This window comes from Molothrus aeneus, chromosome 5 (assembly GCF_037042795.1).
Source record: "Molothrus aeneus isolate 106 chromosome 5, BPBGC_Maene_1.0, whole genome shotgun sequence".
NCBI lineage: Eukaryota > Metazoa > Chordata > Aves > Passeriformes > Icteridae > Molothrus > Molothrus aeneus.
Window position 1 is genome coordinate 35,541,340 of NC_089650.1, and position 26,184 is coordinate 35,567,523.

The following is a 26,184-nucleotide window of genomic DNA, read 5'->3' on the forward strand; positions in this document are numbered from 1 at the left end:
GTGTTACTAGCCTTAAATATTAAAAATACCATTAAACCTATTAAAAATCATTAAATAAGAAAGGGAAATTACTTCCCCCTCATTTTTCAGATGCATTTTTTTCAGTTTACTCTTTCTCCACAAAGCAAGACCCTCCAGTGATGGTTTCATCCAGAGTACCACATTTTAAATGAAAGGCAGCTTTCCTTCCACTGATATCTCCTGCTGTGCAGGTCAGGGTAGCCTGTTTGAGAAGGGGAATCTAACCAAGCAATTTCTCTGAGGCTTACCCTAAGTGATGCTTCAAGACCTTGTTTTTGAAAAGTCTATTGTATTTCCTCCTCAAACAAGAATAAAAATAAACTCTTCCTCAAATCTAGTAGAAAACACGGAGCTGAAGTCTCTTCTGGACTTCAGCTGGGGACTGGAGTAAGATCCTGAAGCACTAGCACAGGTTTTACACATACATGTCCCAGTGTATGGTTTGAAATAAAAGAGCAGGAAGACAGAAGAGATGCTGTAATTATTGCATAGGAAGGGGCAGAAGAAGGATTCATCATCTAATTCCCCATTAATCTGCCTGATTTTGTTTAAATATCCATCAGGACAAGGGACGAGATGTGCTCCTCATGGTGGTTTGAACTGATGGGCGTGGCACAGCTCCTGCTTAGGTCATGGACCCTTTCCATGGGGTTGGAGCCACAAAAAGAGGTCAGGCAAGCTGGATCTGTGTCTGATGAGTGAGTGACCAAAGGGATGGAGAGGTAACATCTGCCAGAAGGACAAGGGGACAGGGGATCTGAATGCCTGTCCACAGCTCCTGTTGTGGGTATGGGACTTCAGTTCTGATGGATGAACTGGTGGAGAAACCTCAGTTAGAAGCAGACTTTGGTTATCAGACTGTGTTTAACACCTGGGGAGGAGTTAATGGAAATGCATTTCAGGGAGAGTCAATACTTCAAAGCAGCCTATCCATCAGGATTCTCCCAGTTTGGTCTTTACCATCTATCCTTTGGTTATGTAAAACTTAGCCTTTCATCTTCTCATTAATCTGTACCCCACTGGAATGATTAGCTTGAAATATAAGTGGTAAAGAGTTTAGAAATATATTCTTGAATAGCCTTGTGGTAAATTTGGGTGTGAACTAGACTGTTGATATCCTGGGTCCAGACTCAGTTTCTGCTGCCTGCTGCAGTCAAGATGCTGTTGGAGGCTGGTCATGGGAATGGGTACCTGAGAGGGGCATGGAAAAGGAGGTGGTGATGATGGCTCCAGGGCTCAGCTTCAAGGGCACAGATCTGTGCAGCATCGATGTAGCAGATGTCTAAGGGCAACTGAGGCAGGACTGAGACATGGAGGGATAAATTCATGCCACAGAGGCATCAGAGGAGGCTAAAGAATAAACCTCATTCCACTCAGCTTTTAACTGCTTCCTTTCAGGTGTCAGAAAAAAATCTGGGCATTTCAGACCATGAGGTTAGGTTGAAAATGGCTCTTGTCCTGAGAACCTGAGGCACAAAGAATGGAGCCCAGCCAGATGGATGCCCACCCTCAGAGCTCTCAGATATCCACTCTCAGAGGCAGAGCTGAAGCCTTGGTTTTCCAGATGTCTTTTCTCCTGTTTGTCACCTGTGTGCCTTGTGGGTATTAGAAAACCAGGAGTTTACATTTGTACCAGTTCTGTCTTCTCATGCATTACCATCTACAGATGTGTTGAAAATTACTGTCTAAAGAGTGCAGTGTCCCGTTTGGAACACTACATGGCATTTCAGACTGAAGGTGCAGCACTGCCTCCATGTTAGCAGAAGAGCCTTAGGAACATGGAAATCACCTGGATGGATACATGACCACAGCTGTGGTCATTATACCAGATTACAGCCTTAAATACAGATGATATTTTTGAAAAAGGGAATTTGAAAATCAGGCACGTGATAAATGCAGTGTTGATCCTACACAGTTTCTGATCTCTCAGGGAGGATTGCACAGTGATGTGCAGATGGCCCATGACTCCAGTGGGCCACTGCGTGGGGAAGGTATTTTTCAGGGTAGGAGCCACAGGTGGTCAGTGCTTTGGTTCTGACACAGTCTCTGATCACTTGTGTGCACCAGTCAGCAGCAGTGAAACCAGTCTTGTACCACAGAAGATTTGTTGATGGTTTTCTGCCATCAAATTGTCAATCAAGTGAGCGTGTGATAATTAGGACAGGAGGCACAAACTCCTACAATTCTCAAATATTTTTATGCAAAAAGAAGTCAGGATTCCTACCCTGGTAAAAGCCCCTACTTTGCCCCACATGAATATTTGGGGTTTTTTATAGGAAACTAAAGATTATGATGGCCTTGAAGTTGTATTTGTGGGTTTTGAAGTGGTTAGGTAGTTCTCAGAAGAGGATACTTACAAGTAAGAGACTTGCTGATGTCATTTTTATTTCACCACCAGTACGCCAAAAAAAAAAAGCTGAGAGAGACGTTGGTGGCCCTATATAAGGTGCAGCTCACCTCCTGCAGAGCACATCAAGAATCACAGCAAAGGTAAGGCTTGCAGCCCTTGTGCTGCTCTCACTTTGACCCGCTCTCCTTGGTGCTAACGCTGCCTTGTCTCCTCTCAGCAGTGCTGAGCCCGCTCTGCAGCCGCTGGGACAGACGCTGTCAGACCCTGAGCCATGGCCTCCCTGCACACCTTGGCCAACAGCTTCCCAGGATGGATGTTCTTCTGCTGCTGTTGCTGTCTCCCTCTTCTTCTCACCAGCTCTCTGCCTCTGAAAGGGGCTCCCAGTGCCCATCATGCCTGCAGGCTCAGGAAGATCCATTTCCAGCAGCCCTACATCAGGAATCGCACCTACACCTTGGCCAAAACGGTACAGTCATTGTGTGTCCTTCGTGGTGGGATCTGAGGACCTACTCCTCTCTTGGTGCCTCTAGCCTTTGGCATTCCTCCCTCTCTCCCCTGAAAATAAAACAAGTGGATTTGCAGTTAAGGCAGAGGTTGGGTGTGTGGAGCAGGTCTATTGCCTGCTGGCTGTGTAGGCAGGGGAAGCTGCTGCTGCTCTCCTCCTGCTGCTCCCCAAGGGAAAGGCAGCCCCTAGAACAGCACAGCTGCTTCTTGTCAAGCAGCTGCTGCCAAAGTGGGTAATTTGTGAAATATGACATTAAATTTCTGAGTGTGCTCAGGCCATTTGGAGCTGGGCCTGTCCATGACTCCAGTCACAGCCAAGCAGATGCTCAGGTGTCCTAGAGTGCTCTGCCAGGGCAGGTTTCCTGGCTGCTTTTGCCATGGGTGGGTGTCCCTGGGTGCACACCACCGAGCACCTCCCTGCAGCACTGTGGGCCACTGTGAGGTCGGCCACCTGCAGTATCTGGTTTAGTCACCCATAACCACGACGACTTCTGACTTTTAACTGAGAGGTACAAGTTCAGACCTCAGCTTATTTATTTTCCTGTGATACTGACCTTGAATCTCACCCAACTGAGGGGAGAAACAGACACGATGTCCAAGCTTATCTACCTGTAACAGACTGTGGTGTCCATTCCCTCATTTCACCTGCACTTTCATTGCTGATGAAAACTTCTGGGTTTATTATTAATTTTTCTGTAAGGTTCCCAATGCCTCCTGACTCTTCCTTTTTCCTCTCAGGCCAGTGCCTCAGACAAGGACACAGACAACAGATTGATTGGGCAGCAGCTCTTTGTTAATATCAGGGTAAGCCTTACATGAGGAGTCTGTTCTTTGCATCCCTCTGCAGCACTTATGATCTCTTGCCTTGATTTAACATTGATTTACTTTCATACATAGGAAAACAACCGCTGCTACATGATGAAGAGGGTTGTGGAGCTCGTAGTAAAAGATGTTCTCCTCACTGAAGTCAAGAGCCAGTACCCTCATGTTGAGGAGGTGGCACAGTTCTTGGCATCCCTTACCTCAGAGCTGAGCAGCTGTGTGAGTAACACTGGGTTTCTTTCCCTCCGACTCTCATTGCTGCTCCTAAATCTCAGAATGCTACAAGCAGTGTCAAAAGGCAGTGATATGAAAGGAAACCTCAGATCAAAGATATGAAAGTCAGAGTTAATAGAAAGGTGTGAAAAAGAAAAAAATAGTACATCACTGCATATAGCTGTCCATCTTATGTCTGATGTTTCCTTTCTTTTAGCAATTCTCAGGAAAGAGAGACCACATTGAAAATAACCTGGAACAAATGAAGAACAAAATGGAACAGGTACATTTTCCCCAGACATTAAGAAAAAGCAGTTTCAAACCCCAGTCCTTTAGCTGGATTAAGGCTGACCTAATTATGAAACAAACTCGAGATTATTTAGGATGTGAAGCCTATGAGGGCATTAAATAGGAGATTAATGGTATCTCCCCTTCTAGCCCTCCCTCACTTGTCCTGTTAGTTCTCTGCACATGTTATGGGAATTTAAACCTTAAAAAATTAGGTTTCAGGAAACTTATATGCTAGTCTGGATTTGAACAAACTATTTTATATCTTATGATATAATGACACTAGCAGAACTGTGTAAGAGAATTAGGAAAGTAAATTGTTGATTCAGTTTCTGTGACAATCCTAATTTCAATTTTCAAAAAAAAAACCACCCCTATTTGTTAAGATTTGCATTCTGCTCTTTTCTAGTTGGGAGAAAATGGAAAGACTAAAGCCATTGGAGAGCTGGATTTACTGTTTGACTACATGGAAAATGCCTGTACTGATGCCCCAAAGAAGGGAGGGAACAAGAAGAAAAATTGAAAAAATTCTGGATCAGGCTTGAAGAGATGTCTCTGCAGATCTCTTGCAATAACTCAAATTAATTAGCTGCAACTATGTCCATTCCCCCCAGATGCAGTATATTTTTCACTTGTGTCAAAACTAGAAAACTAACTGGGCAGAGACAGGATGGATATTGCTGCCTTCTTTGAAAATGAAAACTCCAGGACATTGCCTCTTGATTGCAATGCAGGGTATTACTTATTTTTGAAAGCACTGTTCTGTCCTCCTCGTCCCCACAGGAATGAGGCAACCATTTCTGTCTTTTATACACTGAAATTTGACACCTATGAATCAGCTTTGTTTAAGGCAGTGATGTTTTAATGTGATGTTTTAGCCAGGATATTTTGAGCCTTCTTGTTGGAAATCTCTTTTGCATATGTTGCCCCCTTCTGACCTTTGCCTGAAAAGTTGGTATTTCAGATTTTTTCAGAAATAATTTTTGTCATTTGTATTTAATTGTAACTTATTTTAAGGTAATAATTATAAAATACTTTTATTTATATGGATTAATTGAAAAATATACAAGGAAATGTATTTATGAAGCTTTACCAGAAATTAACACTGCTGTGTGATATTTATATGCAGATGGAACATTTTATAAATGCTTTAATTTATTATAATAAATATTTTGGTCCTCAAACATTGCCCTTTGCAGAGCTTTTTGTCTTTTCTTCAAACACAAGGGAGATGACACACATTGCACCTGTGGAGCTGCTGAACTAGTGGCTGTATTCTTGTGCCCAGGAAGGATGCAAGCTCTGCCTGGGGCTATGCTTCTTCACCATAAGCCTGAAATTCTGGCTTCTCACAGGCCAGGGCTTAGTGGGCAGCCTGTCAGTCAGCCTTTCTTGTAGGGGATGGTAGGAAAAATAGCATAATTCCTGAAAGTCATTGGTTTGGTTCACTGGTTCTGCCTTGGTACATACAGAGACAAGATCCCTCCTTGAATAGCTGCTGCTGAAAAGTCCCAAACTGTCCCCATGGGCCAGATGACACAGAGACAAACAGGCAGCAGCTGCTAATGAAAACTGAGAGCTCTGCATTCCCACTGCCCATCCACAGCATACTGAGCACAAATGGTGCTCTGCAGCATCAGGGATCTGAGACTCCTTCAGAAGAGAATGCTTGGTGCCTATTCTCAACACAAACTCCAAGGCAGAAAAACCCCCCAAGTCCCTGAAGCACTGTTTAGTCTGTCATTATCCTGTCATGTCCTTCAGCAATGTCTCCTGGAAAGACAAAAGAGTTGCCCTGCTGTAGCCAGGGAAACTGGTGACTGGACCAAGCCTAAAGGGTGAAAAGCATCCAAATAATCAGAAATATGTAATAGCAGATTCCAGCAACTGCTGAAGTGTTCTTGAGTGAGGCCTTACCATTTATTCATCAGGGCAACAAGTATCATGTCTACATTTAAAAAATGTTGCTCCTGAGCCAGAGCAAACTAAAGATGGATTTAAAAGCATCATCCGTACCTGTTTTGAACACAGTTTATGTGAGCTGAAATCACAGCACTTTCTTGTGGGAAATCACATATTAGACCAGCATATGATCCATTTGGGTGATGGATGCCTGTTACAGGTCAAACTAGATTCATTCAACATGGTTTACTTTTCCCCACACTTTCATTTGCATATCACAAGACATGATTTACATGGCTATTCACAGTCAAGGCAGAAGTGGCCCATAAATGACAGGCAGCCAGGATCTGGTACTGCATGACAGTTTCAGGGATTTAACCTTTATTATATATTCAGTTTGGTATATATTTCCTTTCTTCTGGGATAAGGAATGATGTTGTCAAGAGCTATTGGCCAGCATCCTTTCTCTTATCATTCAAACTTGTGACAACTGACAGCAAAGGAAGGGAGTTTAAACACCAAATGAATCGCTCACTTCACTGACCTTTGACATACACAGTTTTTCCTTGAACCACATCTTGTGTCCCTTTACAGTCAGTGGAGGATAAGAGGAATTATACAGGTGTCATTTCCCTGGTCTGCATTGGAAGGTAATAAAGGTTGTGGCTTTGGGCAGGATAACACAGCTTTACTCTAAAAGTACCTGTTTTGTTCCTTAATGATAAATAAAGGCCAGACCATGAGCCACATACATGCTGTTCCTTGTTGATAAAATCACTTCACAAATGGATGAATAACTTATTTCCTTCTTCTGCTTCCTTTAGGTCTCTTCTACACTGTCCTTACCGAGTTACCCTACCCAGAAATGTCAAATCAGTCTCAAATTTTCCACACTGGGGCAGATTAAAATCTGTTTGTCCACAAAAGCGTAAAAATGAAGTTGACTAATTATTAACTTCTCCAAACCTAAAAGCCACCACTTGGAAGATTCTACCACAGAAACCTCATGAGCTGGAGCCCTGGAAATGCCACCCAGCAAAATTTGTAGAATTTCCTTCTCAGGTTTTCTTTCAGGGTATGTGTGACTTGAGGATGTGTGAAGGATGGCGGTGATGGTCAGTTTTGAACAAAGGAAGTAGAAGTCAGAGTAGGTTTCCCTTAAATGGAGGAAATGTCTGGGACAAACAATCACTGATCAAAAGAAAATAAAAATGTAGTTTCAGTCAGGCAAGCTGGGTTTTAATCCAGTTAATAGTTCCAGCTCAAAAAAGGAAAATCTTGCTGAAATATTTTGTTCTGACATTTTCTAAATAGTTAGTGTTTCGATTTTATGAGCATTTCTTTCAAAGGTTGAAAAGAGATTTGGAAGCAAAATGAGCTGTTTCATTTTGAGTTGGACAAGTGCTTTGAGCCTACACAAAATGAATTATTTTGGCTTAATTTTGTGGTTGGGCCACCAAAGAGAAACTCCATTATTCATGCAATTCTGATTCCCGTTGCCCTATTTTAATTTCCATTTTCTGCCTCCAAGTCACGGACTGTTTGGAATTCCCAGAGATCCTCGACTAGCAACCTTAGGGAAAGCACCTGTTCCACATTGAGGACACCTCCACTACAGGGGCTGCAGGACCTCTTCGTGGGCAAAAATTCACAGACCACTCTACTGTCAAATTTGCGTTTCATTGACTCTTCCTCCCCTTCTCTTACATTAGGTGACCAGAACAGGCACTTTTTTTCCCTACACAGGTAGTTGTAAAACATTTATAAAACTGCCTCTGAAATGTCATATTGTGAAGAGAGAAGAACCCAAAGCATAAACAGAAGTTTCCACATCCTGCTGAGTAAGTATTGGTGACAGTTTAAGAAACATGTCTTAAATACATTGCCTGGAGTGTTACTCATTTAAGAGATTTAGATATTCAATGTGTGAATATATACTCCCCAAGTGACCTACAATAATACCGGGTTAATATTTCCAATCTGCTGCTGTAAGTATATTCTAGGCAATGCAAAATGTTGAAGCTACCCTGTTCATAAATCAGTGGCATGTGATTATGTCTGTTTGTGCTTTAAAGCACACTTTGCTACACAATTAAGTGCTCTGGAGGAGGTATGCACTGCAGTGAACAGCAGTAAATGCCTGACAAACTTTTCAGTCAAGGTAATGACCACAGAAAGAAGGAAAATCCTACAATGCAGTTCTGTGGGACCCTGGGTATTATTGGCAGGCCACTATCCAAAAAAAAAAAAAAAAGTTACATAGAATAACATATTTAAGATGGAAAGTGATGCAATCTCTCCAGGGATCCAGACCAGGATTCTATTTCTAGCAAACATTCAAGAATGTTTGTTGGAAAGTCAGATTTGTGTGAGGTAACTAAATACAGACTATGTCAAGGCTGGTGGTGCTTCTGGGGCTACATATGATTCATAGCACATATCCATTTGTGACACCTTTTGCATTGGTTAACACTGCAGACATTATCAGATTAACTGTATGAACTTCACCACTAACAAAAGTGCTAAACAGCAATGCAAGTGAAAGGATTTCTTCTCAAGCCTAGGAAATCACTCTCTCTGTTAACCTTTATATTACAAATTCCTGGCAAGTACACATATATCGATTTCTATAGTTTAATTTGGAATTCAATGATGAATGGTTTGAAAAGAAAAGATTCCTACCTCTTTCCTCCCCTAAGGAGAAATTAAAGTAAAAATTATATTGAGAAGAACCATTTATCCTCAGGAAACTAGCTCATGGGACCCAAATGTAAATATTTTTCCAGTATGAAGGATTAAAGCACAGCATTTAATATTTCCAGGATCTGGCCATTTTTCTTATCCAAGTTTGATTAAAAAAATAGGGCTATCTTCTAAACTAAAAATATTTTGTCTTCAGCTATGGGCAGCATGGATAAAAATATTTTGAAAAAAAGCAGACTCATGAATATGTATTTAACTGACTTACTTGAAACTGTTTTATGGTTGTTTCTTCAAGAACCAGTAAGGCTTTTCCCCTGGAAATTGTAGCCCTAGTTTCAAATGACTGAATGCAAAGTGATGTTGATTTCCAAAAACTGCAGAATTGCATCAATTTAAAGTTCTCTTTATTCTACAGTTTTTTCCAAAAGAAAGATTTCTGACTCCTACTGCACATTTAAAGAATAGTGATGATGTTCCTTAAGAAGTGAAAAGAATGGGGCAATCATGCATCTGTGGTAAAGTCTAAAAGCTGTGCAATCATGAAGATTGACTTTCTGATTAGGCCTTGTGATGTAAGAGCTCCCCAATGGATCAGTTCGTCCTGTGTCTGGTCCTGCTCCACAGAAGGTAGAAAATAAGCTCCTATTGACTCCAAAGGGTGTAAGACTTGTTTGTGTATTTATAGGGTCAATTCTATTACCAAAAAAAGAAAATTTAAAAAGAAAGGTTTCAACATAGATAATGGAAGTGATGATTTGGACTGTTCTGATAAAAGGCTTTTTCATGAAAATCTTGTATTAACACTTGTTTGAGAAGCAGAGGTTCCAAAATAAAGTTTAGATGCTGCTTGTCTTTGCAGTGACCTTGTATTTATTGTTGGTCTAAAAATACCCAGACCTTGTCCTACTTCTTACCAGAAACATCTGTAAAGTTTCTGGTTTGACCAGGTTTTCTCCTTCAGGAGTTATCCTTTATAATGTGAGTCCTGACAGTTTTGAATAGGGAAAGAAATTCCAGATTCTCTATTTTTCTTATGTTGTGACCAAATAAATAAATGGTGTGACTAAGATTTAAGGTAGATATTACCAGATCTGGGGATGTTATCAGCTCTGGGCTTAGTTTTACTTTGACAGCTCAAAAAGAGAGTGTGCTTGTTTGTCAAGGACAGCATTTGGCAAAAAATATTACTGGTTTGTAGTCATTAATGTGAATATCAACACTGTATGCATTTCTCCTCTGTGTGATAGAGGTTCAATTCAGTTTAGGAAAGCATCTTGGCTTGATGGGAACCACGTGTGGCTCAGAAAATGCAGGACAGTTGCTTGCACATGAGATATCTGGTTTAACTTGGCATGTGAGCTTGCAGCCTCCAAAACAGAGAGCTGCTCAGTGTTGTCACCATGCCCTCATTTAATATCTGCCAATGATTCAGTTCTTACCCGACTTGGATTTCTGGGAACTCAAAACAAATCAGTGACCAAGACTCTGATCCTGCAAATTGCTAAAGCAGCACATATTCTCCTCATTTTGATAGTAGCCTTATATGAGTCATCTGCCCTAGCTTTGGTGCCAGAAAGCCAGCTAGCAAAGCTGCGCTGCTGCCCACGGGCAGAGCCCGTCCCTAGCCCTGTCGGCAGCAGGGCTGGCAGGCGCGGGGAGCCTGGTGCCTCCATCAGCCTGTGTGATGTGTGTGACGCGTGGTGTGTGGTGTGTGGTGTGTGATGTGACGTGTGACACGCGACATGTGATGTGTGATGTGTTATATGTGCCATATGATGTGTGATGTGTGGTATGTGACGTGTGATGTGTGATGTGTGATGTGTGACATGTGACACGCGACATGTGACGTGTGATGTGTTATATGTGATGTGTGATGTGTGATGTGTGGTGTGTGATGTGTGATGTGTGATGTGTGACATGCGATGTGTGACATGTGATGTGTGATGTGCTATATGTGATGTGTGATGTGTGATGTGTGATGTGTGACATGCGATGTGTGACATGTGATGTGTGATGTGTGATGAGCTCAGACCCAACACCGAGCTCAGACTCAGCACCCAGCCTCGGGGCTGTGGCTGGGCCTTGCATATCCCACGCTTGGTGTGGTGCCCATGGGTCAAGCTAAGGGCAAGTGGAAGAACCAGAATGAAGAAGCTTTTTCTGTGCCATTTTACTTTGGAAATGTTTCAGCAGTAAGAACGTAACTGCACTAGATTTCAGTTTTCAGTTCCTAACTGTTTTCCATTAGTACTTGCAGTTATGGACTTCACTTTCTGTTGGTAACCCAGTGTCACTGGAAATGAATAAATAAGAGAGAATGTTTTTAAGGGAGGTGAATATGTGATGTTTCTCTGAAAATAGGAAGACAGGAGCAACTCATTTTTTTCTACACTGCTGAAGAGTAAATCAGAGAATTTTATTAGACCTGCAGTATGAAGTTTTGGCTGGTAGGCTTAGGCTTATACAGTAACCTCATTATCAGAACCGAGATAAGAGAGATTGATAAATTACCTTCTGTTCCTTGCCATATAAATAGCACATAAATAAAATGTTATGATATTGTGATAAATAAAATGTTTGCTTTCCCAAAGCAACAGAATAATAAAAATAAACTTTTATATGTTCAGAGGTTTGGGCAAACATTTCAGACCTAGAATACTTTGAAGGGCTTATCTGAGAGTTTTGAATCATGTTGTCTGAAGATCAAGGCAACAAATGTGGTTTTTATGGAGCTAAACAAAGCAAAATTTGGCACAAAAATGCCTTTTTTTCAAGAAAAGGAATTCTCATGTGCAAAAATTGCTTTCAGATAATCTAACCTAAGCCTGGAAATGTGAGGAAACCTTTCTCAACCCATGTGTATTTGGAACTGATAAAAGCTTCTTCACAAATAGGTACAAGTACTGAAAATTTGTACAGATGGGAAAAAGTAATTAAAATCAAGGCTGCCATGTGATTTTTCCAGCCCACACTGTGAACTATAGAATTAACCTCTTTTTGTTGATTTAAGTAATACAAATAATCAGAAAAAAATATGGCAAAGGATTTTTTTTAGTTTTTATTCTTTGTAGCAAATGGTATCTTTGAAGATTTTATTAAGTTTGAAAGGTCATTTTAACTTGATTTAAAAAATGTTTTTCTGCTTTTCTACACAAGAGTGATTTTCTTCTGGAAACTCAAAAGCTGGTAAGCCCAGCACTGATATTACATTAAAAAAAAAAAAAACCCACAAAAAAGGTGTCCATTCATTGTTCTCTGCAAACCATAGCTTAAAAAGTTAAAAGTAGCTGTTTTCATATGGAGAACACTAAGGACTTACTAATTCATTTTGCTTCACTCCTACAAGTATGACATGATTTAAACTTTTGTCACAGTTACAATATGAATTGGATGTATGGGAGTTTGCAAAGTCAGTGCTGAGGTCTGTAACTTTAACTTTGCATATAAGGATTCTCTAAAAGCTCTACTAAATCTACAAATGTTAAGAGATGTAATATTTCTCTTTTGTTCAAGAAACTCTTAAAGGAAGTATCTATTAAAAGATTTCTGTGATTTTAAGTGTTGTGCATGTGTTCACATATTGTGCTACACACTAAGTAAATAGTAGACCCTGAAACAGACTAAAGAGTGAAACTCCAAACCAACAATTATCCAGAATTAGATATAACCAGTACTCAACTTTCTTAGAAAGTTTCTTAGGTTTCTAAAATAAATTTCCTGAGTTTCTAAAATAAAGTTTTTCTGTTGTTTTAATTGGAAAAATCATCAAAAGTTTCCTGATCTAAAGTGAAAATTTCAATGGATATTTTGACATCTGTGGCATTTTTCTTTCTTTTTTTCTAGTTATTTTTTGTGATATTTTATTTTTCTATAACTTTTAGGAGTGTTTACAATGCAGTCTCTATTTTATAAATCCTGCCAAAAGAAACTCTTCTTTTACAGCACCATCAGGTACCTCTCTAATGACCTGTGCCATGGGATTCTACATGCTTTGGAACTTCTCATAAATAAATCATTATTTGTCTTCTATATATTTTCTAGCAAAGAGTGCCAGATGTGACCATATCTGATAATTAAATAAGTGAAATTTCTCCCAGAAGTGCCTCTACTGATGGAGTTCATTGGAAGCAGCACTTCACAAAGAAGGAAGATGCACAGTGGGAAGTGGAAAGTCTGAAGCCATGAAGTTGCTGGGGAGATGGTTCCCTTGCAGCAGCCTCTGACTGAAGGGATCAAGGATGCTTCTGAGGGGAAGAAAACAGAGGGAAGCACATTTATTGCCAGTGGGTTTAAGTTCACTAGAGGAGAACAGCACTCCCAAACAGAAAATCCCTCAGGGAAATCACTTTGTTGCTTGCTGCACTGCTGCTTCTCTAGCTTTTGTTCTGTGCTCGTACACTGGGGAGTCAAGGTGGCAGATGTCCTGTGGGGGAGTCCAACAGAGGCAAGGATATTGGAGCAAATCTCACTTGTGAGGGAGCTGACCTGAGAGATGACATGGCAAGTTTTTTACATTTTCGTGTGCAGGAGATTTTCTTTGTTGTTCAAAATAGCCTGACTAAAGCTAGGATTCAGCTTTCAGTAAGCAGAAAAACTTTAGCTGCAAACCAAATGGATGACTTCACTTCTTTACTGAAGTGCAAGTATTCTCATTGCAAGCAATATTTCCTACATAGGGTTTTTGTTTGTTTGTTTGTTTGTTTGTTTGTTTTTAATGAAGGACCATTCTTACAAAAAAAAGAAAAAAAGAAAAAAAAGAAAAAGAAAGAAAAAGAAAGTGATTTTTCATATTGTGGTTCAATTTATTGCCTGTCATTAGCATGGGCATGTCAGCTGAGAGATTCAATGCCAGTCTTGCAGCCCAACTCCCAGGTGGTGTAACACATAGAGCTGTATGGGCAGCCTGTGCTGGCATTGCCAAGACACTCAGGAATGTCCTGGGTTAAGAGAACAGAGGGGAAAAAGGACTTTAAAAATATTTTGAAAAAAGAAGCAAGAATGAAGGTTAAAAAAGATTGTGGGGAGAGAGAAAACTGAAAAGATGGTGCACAAAAGTAGGAGGACAAGCTTTCCAGGATAAGAGTTGTGCCGTGCAAACTGACACACTTCTACCAACCCAGCAGCTGTGGACATCCTCCCCCAGAACTAGACCCAGGTTTCCATGAGGTTGGCTTTTTCCTTTTGTAATTTTAGTGCAACCTTTTATTAATGCCATGACGACATTACAATAGAAAGCAGGTCACAGACTTTTGAACACTCCTGTATGTCACAAGAGACGACAAGGAGTCTGGATTGGCCACGTCCCCACGTGGGAAGGCTGAGCTGTTATTGCTGGGCACATCTGTACACTCTGCAGAAATACTGCTGTGCAGGGATTTCCTACTGTGAGTTTTGTGGTGGCAAACAAATGTTTTCTAAAGAGTTTGGGGATTGAATCATTGTTGCTAAATGAGATCTCTTGACTGGTTGATGGGAACGATGCTCAAACATTTTTTCATATCTCTTTCTCTCATAATCTCTATTCTCAAATGCAAGACTACATGTGTGTGACTAGTAAAGGCTATATACATAAAGGTTTTATATAAAATTCAACTCCTTGTCCAACCAGAAAGTGATTACTAATTTTAACTACATAACTGGACATTTAAGATGTATCTTGACTATTACTCAAATAGCACTGAGCATTTTTCTGAAGCAGTTGGCAATAAAAACTGCTACTGCTTAGAAAACTAATTTTTTATTTGTTGTCTATTTCTGTGCATAAATGCAAAATTTCAGTTCTAGTACCTTGGTGGTTTCAAAATGGATACTGAATATACTCTAATCTATCTCTGAAAAGACTGAATGTACTGAACCTTCCAATCAGATTTCTGAAGTAAAACCAGCTTGACAGATAATTGCCAACCATCTGTCACCAAACTGAAACACTGAAGCAGGCCAGTAACACAGGGAGATCCACCACCTGAACCAGTCCTGAGAATGACAGAGGACTGACAGCATGTTTTATAGCAATTTACATTTGAAGCTTTCTCAGAAGTTGTTATACATAAAGTGCAAAGGAGTGCAAATGCAGGAAAAATGTAATTATGTTTGGGGTTGTTTTGTTTTGGATTGATTTGGTTTAGTTTATCTTCCTTATCTGGGTTTGAGTCTGATTTCTGCTTTACTTAATACCTTAAAATTTTTATGAGGCTTGTGTAAGGCATAGAGGGGGAGAAAAACTTCTGAGAGAATTGGATTTGTGGACCTGCTGGTGAAGTGCCACAGAATAATTAAGGGACTGAAGCATCTTTTGTCTGAGGAGAGGCAGAGAGAGCTGGGGCTGTTCAGCTTGGGGAAGAGTCAAGGAGATCTCACCAATGTGTACAAATGCCTGAAAAGAGGAAGCAAAGAAGAGAGCCAGGCTCCTCTCAGTGGTGCCCAGTGACAGGACAAAAGGCAATAGGAAAAAATTAAAATCCCTGAAATTCCACCTGAATATAAGACAGTTTTCCACTGTGACCAAAAATTTGCACAGGTTGACCAGAGAGATTGTGAAGTCTCATCTTCAGAGATATTCAAAAGCTGACTAAACACAGTCCCAGACAAACAGCTGTAGGTGGCCCTTCTTGGACAAGATGACTTGCCCAGGTCACTTCTGACCTAAATCTTTGTTGCTCTTTGGCACCCAGACAGGCACCAAAAGTGGGTGAACAGGGATTCTGTGCATAAGGATGGGAAAAGCACCAGGCTGATATCCAGTCCTGGACATCCAGTGATTATCATTTTCTTTGCACTGTCCTTATTTCATTTATGCAGGTTTATTTTTCCTATCCAGAGCAGTGTGTGTATAGTATGTAAGCTGTAGCTGCTGGTGCCATGTCTCTGTGCTATTCTGTTGTTCTCCTGATGTTTATGACTACTGAGGCTACTGGTAGTGGATCACTGGGTGCCTGTGTGCTGAGTTTGTGTGGGTAATGTTGATACCCTTGCCTGAAAAACCGGCTCATAATAGTTCTGTACTTGTACAGAACTTGTACAAAATCTATAGCAGCTCCAAGGGTTCCTATTACACTAATAGAAGGTCACAAGAAACATTTAACTCTGGTGGGTATTCAGGGCTTACCTATGAGTTCATTACAACCATTTTTAGAAAATTGCAGGCTCAGTATTGAATGCTAGAAGCTTCTGTTCTCCAAACTACTCTCTCTAAGGGAGGTACTAGGGTATCTCAATTTTTTATGTCCTAACAGTAGTGTTGTCACCCTCAGTTTTTGTAAAATATCTCTAAACTTCTTTGTTGTTTATCAAATCATGTTTCTGAGGACAAGTACTGCACCTCTTCATGAAGACCTCTTATTTTTCAGAAGACCAGAGTGATTCAAACAGGATAAGGAAACAAAAAAAATTGGTATTGTCCTAAGAGAAAGCATAACATTAGCAGCAGTTAAGCAAATATGAGTAATGTTCATAGGAAGTACATGACATTTAATTCTAGTTGTATTAACAGGAAACGAAATAAACAGAAATTGTGAAAAGTGAGAAGATTCCTAAGTAAGAAACTAGACAAGGCTTTTTGTGGATGGAGATCAAAAAGCCATTTAAGCTGCAAAACAACCAGTCATATGATTGTTACCTTAAATGGACTAACAGAATTTTGCAGCAGTGCTAGCTGTACATGTTCGTTCTCCACAGAGACTTTAATGTTAATAATATCTAATAAGCTCATGTAGATCAAGACAACTCTGTGGCTCACAATAAGGCAGGGAAGAAAGGATCTTCATCACTCTGTTGTTTTCATGCACTCACATGGAGCATAGGTCATACACAGCTTGCTTTGAAACTTAGTCTCTACACAGGGTAAATCAGGCAAGACTTTCTTATCTAATAAGCTGACTACTCTGGTGGTTTTTCTTACACTTTTTTCTTAGATACTTTCTTTCTTGTCCATTCTCATGGTCATAAGCTTTATAAATTCTGTATAGATGTAACACATGAACTTCACTTGTGTTACCAGAATTGTGTTGTTCCTGAAGTATTGGTTGATAGTGTACATCTAACTTTCCATTAAAGAGAGAGCCCATTGCCTCTAGGGCAGGGTCCTTGAACTTCTTCAGTTTCCAGGCTACTCATGGAAGCCAGCTTGCTTTGTGGTGTGGTCTGTTGTCCTCAGACTAACTCTGGATACATCAATTCTGCTGCTCATACAAAGCTTTGCAGGTATTTTCTGACTTCATTGCTAAAAGGGCTGGTCTGAATTTGTTTTTTCTTCTGCTTCTTATAATTTTAAAATACTGAGTAATACTGGTTCTTTGGTATTCTACATTATTTATACCATAGTTATGGTATAAATGAGTGCCAAAGTGGCACTAAAATACAAAGTGCTACACAAGACCCAGAAAGATAAGACTATCTTTGTTCTGACAAGTTACACATAAAAAAGTTGAAAAATATTGGCTATTTTTTGAAATAGCCAATATTTTTCAATAGAAAATCAAATCGTCCTATCAAAAATTGTGGAAGTGCAATTGATTTTATAGGATTGGCTATTAAATGGTAGCCCCCATTCTTTTATGAAAGGAGTGATAGGAAAGCCCTATTATATTTTTATTTATTTTTTAAGATATGGCTACCTTGCACTTGCATCTACCTGCATCCTTTTACATCATCCAGTTGAAAAGTTTGCCAATTCAGTAAGACATTTGCTGATTCACATCCAGAGGTGTCTAGAGCCCAATGAAAAGGTATCACTTACAGCCCTGTAAGTAGGGTGATAGAAGTTCACAGAAGAGACAAAATGAAACTTGTGGGCTCAAGGGTTTTCCAGCAACATTAGAAGTTTCAGAGATGTTGAAAATTATTGATTTTCTTATGAAAAGCCACTACAGACTGGCTACATGACCCATTTATTCCATTTAGAGGAAAACTGTTGACCATGGAGTACCACACCAAGGCAGTTTTGCATTCTGACTGTATTGCTTTCACCCAAGATCCTCTTCTAGGAACAAACTAGCAATAAGAGGCTAATCTGCTGCCCACATGTCATGTGTGCTGAGGTTCAGTGCAGCTCATCTGGCAAGCCTGACCAGCATTTAGAATGTTTAAATAGAGACCACAGTTCACATGAGCACTAAAATACACATAAAGCCTCAGGCCATCATCCTCTCCACTTTCCAAAGTCTCAGACCACCTCCCCTTGTTGGTTGTTTTTGTTCCTGGACCCCATCAGCACTTGAGCACTGGTTGAGCGACTCTGGTGTGTAGATGGTTCTGTGGAAAAATGCATTTCCCAGAGCTGTTATGGGTGGGATGCTTGAAGAATCCTGCTTGGCCTGCAGGCTGCATGCATGCTTGTGTGTGTAAATGGTCAGTGGGATTGAGGCTGGAGTGAATTAATTACCCAGTTTGTCTCACCTTTCTTCCTCCCAGAGCTGACACATATCCTGGGCACAGGCACACTTGTGCCACCATAGAGGGACAAACAGATCTGCTGCTGGATCTAACAGATCATGGTCACTTTGAGTCATTTCAGCTGCAGTTTAAACCACTTTCTCTGATCTGTTTAAAGTTTTCTATGTTGCTTTTGAAACATTAAACAAGTCAAATACCTGTCTTGTGTGAATATTTCAAGGGCTTCCTTTTACATCCAACAAAAATGGTATCAAGGAAATTTTGTTCTAGACCAAAACCTGCTTCATCTTCTTGCACACACCACAGCCAGTTGTCTCACCCAGGATCTTGACATTTGACTTAAAACCATCCTTGGCTTGACAGCCTCACATGGCTGGTGTTACTTCACGATTTCCAAGTCTATACTTGGGGTGATCTTGCCTGGAGTGGTACCTAAGAAACCTGCAGCATTTGGCTGTGTTGGAAACAGGCCAGAGAAAGAGATTGCCCAATCTCTGACCACCTTTGTAGAAGAGTGACAATTTGATTCTACTCTTTTATGTTTATCACCTCTATGATGGATATGCTGTGGTCCTGCACATTATTTCCAAGTGCCCACGAATCTCAGTGGGGTTTTAAATTGACTTGATAGCCAAGGATGTCCTGGTCCTTCCACAGAGCCCTCCCTGGAGCCCTCTCTTTCACACTAAGCAGTCTACTGCTCCTACTGAGGCAAAGTCTGCCCTGGAAAAAGACTACAGAATTTAAAATAGGCAGCAAACACCTGATAGATGCTATACCCTGGAAAAAACACCCATCTCAAAAACTGAACAGGGAAGTTCTAAACACCATGCAGTCCAGCTTCCTTATAGATAACAGATTTTCTAATCATTTTCAGAGTAAATTAGGAAAGTTTTTTTCCTTTCTGGGCCACTACCTTTCAGAAAAATGCTGCCATAAGGTTTTGTGGAAAAATTTTAAAAACCCCAAAATACATTTGGCATGTTGCGAAACTAAACTATCGTTCAACTACCTTTTCCTCACTTGACCACCACTAAAGTGAAAGAAGACTTCTCACATGATAGGGAAATTCTTTTTTCTTGGAAACCTTGACCCTGTTGCCAGTAAATATGGAGATATCGTTTAGAAAAACGTCACAGATGATTGTGGTCAAATTTGTTGAAAGTGGAGCAAGCCGTATAAAAAAGCACAGCAAAAATACCGATCAGCCACCACATGAGCAATAGGTTATCTGCGTGAGCATCTCGGGGAAGAAGCTACTTTGAGGGTTAACAAAAATTAGGTTAACCTCTGTCATCTAACCAGTCTGGCTGCATCACACATGCTGCTCTGACTAGAGGCTCGAAGATTTGGGAGCGAAGATGAAAGGATGTTCTATTTTCAGATCTGGGCATTTTTTATTTCTGCTTTGTCTTTTTGCTGTGGAAGGCAAAAAGTCACCTACAGGAAAACACACCTGCCGAAAAGGACTCCTCTCCCAGGTGACAGAGAACCTGTATGTCAAGGCAACTAGTTTAAAATCATCTATTCCTGTAAGTTGATCCCACTAACTGAAAAAGTTTATTGTATTTATAGATGCTTCTTTATTAGTTTAATTACTGTGCTTCTGGAAACTTTAATGAGTTGAATGATCTCTACAGTCCTGAGAGACAGGGTAGTGCAGCTACTTCTTTTGTAAAGGTGGGAAAAAATGATGCATAGAAGATGCATAGAGAGGCTGGATGAGTTTTCCATGAAAGAAATTTGCAGTTAGGCTAGGATTGGAATACAGATTTACTGAGTCCTCACTCTACATCTGAAGAAGACAATGAAGATTAATATTATTGTTACTAAGTTTTGTACAAACCAGACTTAAAACTGTCTCCCTTCCTCTGCTCGGGTTAATTATTACTATCATATATTTTACAGAAGGATCTCATCAAGACCACTAGATTGCTTAAAAAGACTACAAAAATGCTGTTTATGGTAAGATTTATACTACCTGTTTTCCTTTTTTCTTACTTTGACTTTATATTGGTCAATAGAAACAGGAATATGTGATCAAAAGAAATGACAACTAATGCAAAAATCACTTGTGTTTAATTGGAAAAGACATTTATGAAAGCCACATGCTTGGAGGAAGAGTGTTTTTTCTGTCTCATGAAAGGGATATTCCCCTGGGATACGAAGGGACAGTCGATCATGTTAGGGGGAGAAAGAGGTGGATTTGCAAAGCCTGCCTGGAGGCACTTCTTTGTAGGCAGCTGAAGTTGTGCTCTGCCAGGGAGGTTGGGGTGAGGGTGTTTTTGGTCAGGGAGGAGTGTGCTTGTTGTAGCACTCCTCCTGCATGCCCTGGCTGCATGTGAGCCTCCCAGGAATGCTTTCAGGCACTACCTCCCACAGGAGAGCCAGCGCCACAGCCACTGTCCCATGGCTGAGGGTGTGCAGCACCATGGATAGCCTGGGCATGCTGCAGAGAGTTGAGACACCCAAGGAGCTGCTTTGAGCTTAGCCCTCTGCAGGTGCACTGGAAGAGGGTCATCAGAGTTCGCAGTGAAATTCAGCATGGGAGTGAGAAACAAGCCTTGGGGTGGCTAATTGTGACTGTAAGTGTGTGAGACATTTTAGTTTTCTTCATGCAGAGGTCTGGTCAGCAAGACCAACTGAGCTGGTTTATCCTTAAGTATAGACCTATTGGCCTTTGATGTCCCTTGGATTTCACCAATTAGCTTGGGAGTGAAGGCTCCTCACTTGTCTGTGGGACCTACACACAGATATCCACATTTGAGTGATGGCATCTGCATCTGCATTAGCCTCCTGACAGGAATCTCTCACCTGACACTTCATTCCACTGCCTAAAAATAGGCATGTAGTTTGAAATACCTTTAGGTGTCCAAGAGAACCTACAGGTCAGGCAATAATACAATACAGAGCTGACAGGATGACTGATCTTTTCTGGAGCAGCAGTTGGGGATGGGCTGGATACCCTACAGCATATCAAATGGCATGGGACAGTAATGTGGAGGAGTGGAAAAATGTCACATACATTTTTCCATTTTTCCACTCCAACAATTTGACCTCGATGGTTTGACTTAACTCCCCAATTTATCTTCCATTTACTGTTTGTGTATTAAGTACATTTGTTGCTGTCACTTCTGTTCTGTAAAACCATCATTGGTCTTACCAATACTCCTGTGCCTGCCAGCACAGCACCCTCCTGCCTTTCCTTCAGAAACCACAGAAGCAGATTGAGCTGTTTAAAACAAAAGGAAGCAGGTCAATTAATAAAATTAATAAAAACGGTTTTATTGATTGCTTTCACACTTTCTAAATATGCATGTTTTGTGAGGCTGAAATTTTAGCCTCATAAAAGTTGACTTTGGGGGTGTTCATTTGACAAATCATTACTTGATTTGTTTTCAGACAAACTGCACTGTTCGAGATCAGCTCCTCTCCTTCTATGTGAAAAATGTCTTCAGTCGTCTTGAAGTAGGAAGTGACAAGTTGTACTTTATTAGTGCCTTCCAGGTCCTGCAAGCAAACATGGATGCCTGTGTGAGTATATTCCTGAGAGTTAAGCTAACTTTGTCCATCTCAAAAGTTAGGGAAGGGCTCCATCTCAGTTTTTCAGCAGATGGAGAGGCAGAGGGTGATTCAGAGTCATGGTGTGACCCACGCCACAGGGGACCCAACTTCTTGAGGGCTTCTCCATTGGGCCCAGGGAAGTTTAACACCATTCATTCCCTCCCAGAGTGATCCTGTGGGGAGTGTGCAAGGTGGTGGAGATCCCATGGAGCCAAGCCACTTCCCTACTGACGATGTTACCTTGTGCTGCCCTCTCATCACTAAAGCTGCAAAGAAACAGGGTGATCACAGGGAGAAATGAGGCTCTTCAAGTTTCTGTGATGTTACAGTGGTAATGCTTTCCTTCTTTAACAACTTACCCTCTGCTGGTGTGTAATCTTTACTCACATGTCATCTCTGCTCCTCCATACTGAATTTTGAAAGAACTGGTGGTGTCTCATGAGTGAGCAGGAACCACAATTACAATGCACATGGGAGCAGTTCCTATGTATTAGCTGTGCTCACAGTCAGAGCAGGTTGTCAGAGAGTGATGCTGCCCACTGGCAAAATGTCTCCAGGTGCCCCAGAGAAGAGGCACTTTTACCAGCTCTGCCTAAGTAATGACAGGACAGCAGTTAGAGCACACTTTTGCCTGTGCATATATTCACTAACATACCAGGTAGATGCTAAGATGATGCCATCACTTGTTGGTCATTTCTCACATAATTTTTAAGGGTAAACAAATAGTAACTGGGTGTGTCTTAAAACTAAATATCCTATGGGTATCCTTTTTCCTCCCCTAAACCTGAAGTCCTCACAAATAACAGTGTCCCAGAAAGTGGAGCCTGACCTAGGGTGAAATATAGCTATGGATATCCAGGCAAATGTCTGTTGCGATTTTATAAAGTGAGAGAAGGATGGCAAGTCAATTAATTAATTAATTAAATTAATTGAATCTTTGGCTAATCTGAACTGCATGGTAACACGAAAGAAAAGGGCAGTGGTTCTACATGCACAAAAACATTTGCAATGCAGAACCAAACAGCTTCAGAGATCTCTTTGCAGACCTCTCTGCAGAGGTCAGAACTGAACTGGGATATTTGCATAATGCACAAAGATTCAAATCCTAATGGGAGAAAACTTCACCAGCTTTCAGGTTCTGTATTTCAAACCATGCTAAACTGTTGAGATTTACAGCCATTATTCACAGCAGTCTGCTGTGATCATACTGCTGTGATTATTTGTGTCTGTCAAAATTCCAGAAAATGCTGTAATTCCAGAATGTGACAATATCATTTCAGATGATATAATATGCTTTATAGATATTACATTTTTGTCTGGAGAAACAATTACATTCTATACAAATGCCAGTACCCACTGAGGAGTTTAGACTGTCAACTGTGACTGAATTCAGAATATCCAGTGACTGTAGCTTGTTACATAGCTTAGTAATACATTTGATTCTGTGCTATATGGAGACAAAATGCTGCAGTTTTCTCAGAGCTCCTGCATTCTTTTTCATAATTAGTGCCAGTGTTTTACCCAACACAAGTCTAAACATAACAACTTACCTTTTGGGTCATAAAACGTGCTGGTAAGAGTGATAAGACTGTCCCTGCTAGTAGAAAAACAACAGCTCTTTGAAAAATGATGGCTCACCATGATTTTCTAGGAGACACCTCATTTCTGGAAACTAATATTTTTTGAAATGTCTGTATTAATTCAAACCCAGCAATACAAAGCCATGTGAAAGAATAACAAAAATGATGAATAGAGTGAAAGTAATGGATCTTTTGCTAAAAGTAAACTTGAGATTTTTTTCATATATTACTCCTCAATAAATTAACACTCATTTGTCCATGTACATAGTTCTTTAGTTGTTATTACCTAGTTGAGCTATAAGATGTTTATCAGAAGGGATTTCCTCCATGACAACATATTATGCAATTAATTTTTTACCTTTCAAGAATAAAGCTCTCTATACAACTTAGGGAAACAGTGACGCCTTTGTAGACATATTCACCTTATATTCTTTCAAAAATTCAGGCTGTAATTTGGCCAACTAGAGGCACATGTGCTACCTAGAAATCCTAACAATATTTGCCTCGCAACCACTTCCAAAGACTTTATACTACAATATTACAATTCTCATCCTGCCAGTTCTTGGTTTTGTCCAAACAAGGAGGCATTAATATTTTTCAATGATATAGAGGCACAAGTTCAGTTTTTCAGAAATATGAGGTCAGCACCACTGACCTCATTACTTGCTTGAGTGCCCTGGTCAGCATTGCTGAGAACAGGGTGAAGTTGCTTCTGAAGTCAGACTTATGTTCCTACAGCTACAGCAGTAGTGCACTGCAGAAGTGTTTTCTCATATTTGAATGGAGTGCAGAAGGACAATATATTCCCTGCAGAGCCTTTAATATTTCTCTATCATTTTAGGCATAGCTTGTAGACCTCAAGCTGAGTTTTCAATACTCTAACTTGTTGGCCAGCTCATTTAGTTACTCACAGTATATGCAGGAAGATAAGAGTTTGTAATGTGCATCACCACTAAAGCAAACATACTCATTTAAGGCCAGTTCTGCTACCAAATAATATTTTGTGGAAGTCTGTATCATACAAGATAGAGAGCATTAAAAAAAAGCTCCAGGTTAGAAAGAACAGCCCCAGTTGGAAGATTTTTAAAAGTTTACTTTTATTTACATCTCTTTTAATGTCTTTTAAAGATTTGGGTTTTTTTTCTTCTTTCATCATGTGAGGTGACTTTGGGAAGCACAAAAGGTAACCTGAAAATGTTTGTGCTCCTTTTTAAAGTACTGCATGTAAGATAGAAAAGGACTAACCATTCATTTCAGAGGAGTTATTTCCTTTCATGTGTTGAGATGAGGACCTTTGCCTTTTTTCTTTTCAAACATGTTGTCCTTGTTTGTCGATTGGAAAATATCAAATTTTTCTCTTTTTTTTTCTCAGAAAGAATGTATTTTTGACAGTTCAGGTAGCTGAGGATCAGCAAACCATGTTGCTCAGAAAGCTTAGTCTGGCAACTCAAAAAAAACATTTGGAAAAGCTTTGGGTAGCCATTGCTGAGTGGCCAGAGATAGGGTGGTGAGGAGACAGCTAAGCCTTCCAGACTGCAATTAGTCAGACAGTGGAGAAATGGGCAGGGAAACAGAGAAAAACATAAATTAACTTTATAAACATGTTTGGAGGGCTTGCAGAAACGTGCAAATTTGCTCCCTGTACTTTGCAATGGTCTTTGGCCCTTAGCCTTGCCTTCTCTCAGGTTCAGAAGTTCTGAGGGTTCAGAGCTAAAGGACCTTGAATCTTAGAGCTAGGATATGATTTGCAAAAGCTGCAAGTGCAACCTATGTACAGATTCCTGGGATAAATAGAAAGTGTTTAATAAGAAAACTTAGAGGTACTCATAGTATCAATTTTGGGTGTTGTGAACTCAACTTGGCAGGAAGCGGGCAGGTAATAGAACACACTTGAAGTATTGGGAGATGATGAAATGATGCTGAGTTCACACATTTTACTGGTAGCCCTACAGTGCCACACTGTGGACTGGACTCTTCCTCATCACTGTGTCTTTATATCAGCATCTTTGGGTTTTTTTCATCCTTCAGCTTCCGTGTGCTCCATCCACAAGGTTAACTTCTGCAGTCAAAAAGTTAAAGACAGTGTTTCTTAAGGTAAGAGCAGGAGGTGCTGGCTCCCCATTGCACTTTTCAAGGGCTGTAGCGAGTTTCTTTTCTAATGCCTTTATCTTCTCAACAGCTTGGAGATCAGGGAATCTACAAGGCCATCCATGAACTGGACATTCTCCTTCCCTGGATTCAGGCCTACATACAAACCATCATATGAAGAATGAGGAGGTGACAGACAGTGCGCTGCTTCTGTGAGAAGAACGGATCAATACCCAAAAGGCTGAAAAGGAACTGAGAGCTGGACGATAGGTGTGTCTGGCAGTAACTCCCTCCCATGGAAAGAGACCCTCTGTAACACAAGTGGCATAAAGAGGGCTTTTCATAAGCTTTCCTGACTAACCTGGCACAGCAGGTTAGCTGCTGAGGAGCAGTTAGAGCACGCTGCTGTGCATCCCACCCTGCCTGCCTGCCCACTGCCTTGCGGGCAGCCCCCAAATGCGCCGCACCAGCAGAACGTGCGATCTGCCACATCAGACACAACGTCTCACGTGCTGTGGGCATGATCTTGCTGTGGCTTGTGCCACCCTGTGTGAATACAGTTCAAAGAAAAGAGGATCACTTTAAAAAATCCCACCCCTAAGCTATATTTCCTTTGGGGCTTGTGGTTGTAGATATATAACAGTATACACAAGCCATTCTACATGTAAATAAGAAAAATAATTATATACTGCTCATCTTTATTATTAATTTAAAGTAATAATTGATCCCTAATAAAAAAGACACAATTAACATAAAAGC

At 40.5% G+C, this 26,184-nt stretch overlaps 2 protein-coding genes across 2 annotated transcripts; both read left to right on the top strand.

Moving 5' to 3' along the window:
• The first annotated feature begins 2,531 nt into the window (after positions 1–2,531).
• IL22 (interleukin 22) lies at positions 2,532–4,721 on the top strand. Its single transcript, XM_066550913.1, has 5 exons — positions 2,532–2,837; positions 3,614–3,679; positions 3,773–3,916; positions 4,128–4,193; positions 4,608–4,721. The coding sequence occupies exons 1-5, from the start codon at positions 2,643–2,645 to the stop codon at positions 4,719–4,721; spliced, it is 585 nt and encodes a 194-aa protein (XP_066407010.1). The 5' UTR covers positions 2,532–2,642.
• Positions 4,722–19,554: 14,833 nt separating this feature from the next.
• On the top strand, positions 19,555–25,603 carry IL26 (interleukin 26). The gene is made up of 5 exons (XM_066549612.1): positions 19,555–19,725; positions 20,102–20,158; positions 21,596–21,727; positions 25,366–25,431; positions 25,517–25,603. The coding sequence occupies exons 1-5, from the start codon at positions 19,555–19,557 to the stop codon at positions 25,601–25,603; spliced, it is 513 nt and encodes a 170-aa protein (XP_066405709.1).
• Positions 25,604–26,184: the final 581 nt, after the last annotated feature.

What these genes read in the sequence shown, in the direction of transcription:
- IL22 (XM_066550913.1), top strand. Translation starts at nt 2,643, where the DNA reads ATGGCCTCCCTGCACACCTTGGCCAACAGCTTCCCAGGATGGATGTTC. An exon ending in AGCTCTTTGTTAATATCAGG is followed by an intron (nt 3,680 to 3,772) that starts GTAAGCCTTACA and finishes TTTCATACATAG; the next exon opens with GAAAACAACCGCTGCTACAT. An exon ending in CCTCAGAGCTGAGCAGCTGT is followed by an intron (nt 3,917 to 4,127) that starts GTGAGTAACACT and finishes CCTTTCTTTTAG; the next exon opens with CAATTCTCAGGAAAGAGAGA.
- IL26 (XM_066549612.1), top strand. Translation starts at nt 19,555, where the DNA reads ATGAAAGGATGTTCTATTTTCAGATCTGGGCATTTTTTATTTCTGCTT. An exon ending in GTTTAAAATCATCTATTCCT is followed by an intron (nt 19,726 to 20,101) that starts GTAAGTTGATCC and finishes TATATTTTACAG; the next exon opens with AAGGATCTCATCAAGACCAC. An exon ending in AAGCAAACATGGATGCCTGT is followed by an intron (nt 21,728 to 25,365) that starts GTGAGTATATTC and finishes TTCATCCTTCAG; the next exon opens with CTTCCGTGTGCTCCATCCAC.